The sequence below is a fragment of the Poecilia latipinna genome, unplaced genomic scaffold (assembly GCF_001443285.1).
Source record: "Poecilia latipinna isolate Pla-1442-1.1 unplaced genomic scaffold, P_latipinna-1.0 Scaffold1444, whole genome shotgun sequence".
Classification (NCBI taxonomy): domain Eukaryota; kingdom Metazoa; phylum Chordata; class Actinopteri; order Cyprinodontiformes; family Poeciliidae; genus Poecilia; species Poecilia latipinna.
Window position 1 is genome coordinate 87,792 of NW_015114060.1, and position 2,968 is coordinate 90,759.

At 43.1% G+C, this 2,968-nt stretch overlaps 1 protein-coding gene across 2 annotated transcripts in view; it reads left to right on the top strand.

The window, feature by feature from the left end:
• Window positions 1–2,479, top strand: part of LOC106962667 (interleukin-1 receptor accessory protein) — a 15,478-nt gene extending 12,999 nt beyond the window's left edge. For both annotated transcript variants that reach the window (XM_015057220.1, XM_015057221.1), the window contains 2 exons: window positions 594–737; window positions 813–2,479. In XM_015057220.1, coding sequence (XP_014912706.1) covers window positions 594–737; window positions 813–1,261 — 593 coding nt within the window. In that variant the 3' untranslated portion in view covers window positions 1,262–2,479. The remainder of the gene's footprint in view (window positions 1–593; window positions 738–812) is intronic.
• The last annotated feature ends 489 nt before the right edge of the window (window positions 2,480–2,968 follow it).

Below are 2,968 nucleotides of genomic sequence, written 5' to 3' on the forward strand. Positions count from 1 at the left end.
ACCAAGACTTGTTAAAACCTGAGACACCACATCTGTGCTAACTGCTACAGCGTTGCAGGCTGATTTGGGCCTGATGAATTTAACTCCCGTTCCGGAGGAGCACAAGCCAGTCCAACCAGTCCAGGGTAGCAGCAGGTTACTGCTGCTAGCTTTAGCAGCAGTAACCTATCCCTTCAGGATTAGCTTAGCTCACTTGGCTTAGCTTAAATACCTGCCGTAAATCCTGCCTGAACTTTTTTAGGTTCCATAATCTTGGTGTCGCTTTTGTTGTTTAGCTTTACTTTAATTTTCTGTCCTGAAAAGTAGAAAAATACTCAACCAGTTTGTCTTATTTGGAAGGTTGAAGGAGGAAGCCTCCTCTCTCTGCAAACAAAATGGCAGCATGAGTTTAGTCACAGATGAGCCTGAAGTAAAACTGTTTGATCGTGAGCTGCACCCTCCTTCCAGTTTAGAAGGAGGGTTTACTTTGAGCCGTTTCAGTGAAAAGATCTGAGGAAATAACCCAGCGTTCTGAGGAACACTGACCTCAGATCAGATAAAACCACTTCCTGCCGATGAACGTTTGCAGATATTTTCCCCTGCTGGTGTTTCAGACGATAAGGAGTTTGACGTCTACATCTCGTACGCGAGGAACAGCGAGGAGGAGCAGTTCGTCCTGTCGACGCTGCGCGGCGTCCTGGAGAACGAGCTCGGCTACTCCGTCTGCATCTTCGACCGGGACAGTCTGCCAGGAGGGAGTGAGTTCCTCTAAACCTCCACCCTTCACTCATTCATCACCCTTCACCCCTTCATCCCTCCATCTTCCTTTGCAGCCATCACAGACGAGACGCTGAGCTTCGTGGCTCGCAGCCGGCGCCTCCTGGTGGTGGTCAGCCCCGGCTACGCCTCGCAGGGCTCCCAGGCGCTGCTGGAGCTGAAGGCCGGCATCGACAGCATGGCGCTGGGCGGCCACCTGCGGGTCATCCTGGTCCAGTACCGGCCCGTCCAGAGGCAGAGCCTGGTCCGGGAGCTGCGGCGGGCCCGCGTGGCGCTGGCGCTGGTCCGCTGGCAGGGGGACAAGTCCAAGGAGCTGACCTCCCGCTTCTGGAAGCAGCTGAGGCTGGAGCTTCCTGTGAGGAGAGCCGGCAGGGAGGAGCAGCAGGGCAGCGGCAAGGAGGCGGCGCTGATGAGGCTCATCAGCCAGAACAGCACCAACTCCCAGACCGGCCTCATCAGCAACACGACCAAAAAGCCTCAGAACGTCCCCAACTCTGCAGCCTGACCCGGAACCGGAGGAGCACAGACCAGTCCGACCAGTCCAGAGTCAGAGTGTCAGACCCACTCAGAGGATCGACGGTTCTGCCCTGGTACCAGCTGATTGGTTGGTCCTGGAGGACAAGAAGGCTGGATTCATGGAGAGCCAGAGAAGGTCAAAGGTCAACCATTTTCTGCTGAACGTGACAGTGACCTGAGCCAAGAGTCTGGCTCAAACCGGGTCAGACACTCAGGCGCCATTTTTAAAGTTAGCTTCGATAATTTGGGATATTTAGTTTGACATACGGGAGAAAAACGGAGGTTAATTTCTAAAGTCATATTTTCATTCCACCATGTTGCTCATTCATTTATAAATGTCACAGATTCAAACAAATATTTAATTAGCAAGCTAAATATTTACCTCAACTGAGGCTGCATATATTTAGTTAACTAATATTCAGCTTCAAACTAAACCAGGTGTTTAGTTTGAAGCTGAATATTTAGTTTTTTTATTCTGGAGCAAAGTGTTTTTCACCTCCACAGTTTGCAGGCTGGTTTTCTGCTCCTCGTTTTCTGTCTGTTTTATCTGACTTCAGGTTTTCTGCAGACCAAAATTCACAAATTGCGTAAAACTCAGTATTCCCCATAACACCAGTGTCATAAATCATTTTCATCTTCTCATTTCTATTTTGAACCTTTTCTGTGTGATAAAATGTTTTACTTGTTTTCACTCTGAATGTTTTGACGATCATGAATGTTCAATGAAACCATATTTTTCAAACATTTGCAAAAAAGTCACATTTATTTTCTAAAATTGGATTTACAGTTTTATCAGAAAGGGGTTAAACTAGCTAAAGATCTGTCAGGAATCGATCAGTGAATGTTCTCCATGCTCCACCTGGTGGTCAGTAGAGGAACTGCATGTTTCATCAAAGACATTTGATTGGATCAATTTGAAGAGAAACCAACATGGAGATGAAGGATTGAATAAGGACATTTTAATCCACTGAAACGTTAAAATATTGTCATTTCTGCACATTATTTAATTTCTTTTTATTTGATCAAATATCTGCCTACAGTTTAATCAGTTAAAATATATTTTTTGGGTTGAAAAAAGGTGATGCTGTTTAACATTTTATGGGTCAGTACTTTAATATTAGAAGACATTCTGCACTTTGTCATGCTTTGCTGCATCTGTTTTATATATATATTTTCTTTTTTATTAATTAAATAATATTTGCATTTATTTCTTTCATCAATCATTGAACTTTTTCTCAATATTTGCTGTTCAAAAACACGACATTTTATGGCATTGATTTCATTTCATCTTCATAAATGGATCTTGGAAATAAGGAAGTTAAAGTAATTTTCCTGCCTTTTATTTATTTATTATTCTTATGTAAATACTTATTTTCTTTTCCAGTGTGCTAGATAAACGCAGGTAAAAATGGCACGGCAGAATTTTTTTTTTAAGAAAACATTTCTCATCTCTGCTGTTAGTCGGAGGAAATATTTCTTCATTAAACATTTTTAATCCTCCACCTCAAGAAAAAAAAAAGGACTTTAATCTAGATTGACCTTAATTTATGAAAATGGTGAGGCTTAGGAAGTGAGTTCCTTAAAAAACCTTTCGCCTTTCAGGGCCTCCATACCAAACAAAATCAGTGAATTTTTATGCCACATAGTTCCATTTTATATCATAATCAAGTAACTATGTTAGTTTCAGTTCTTATAA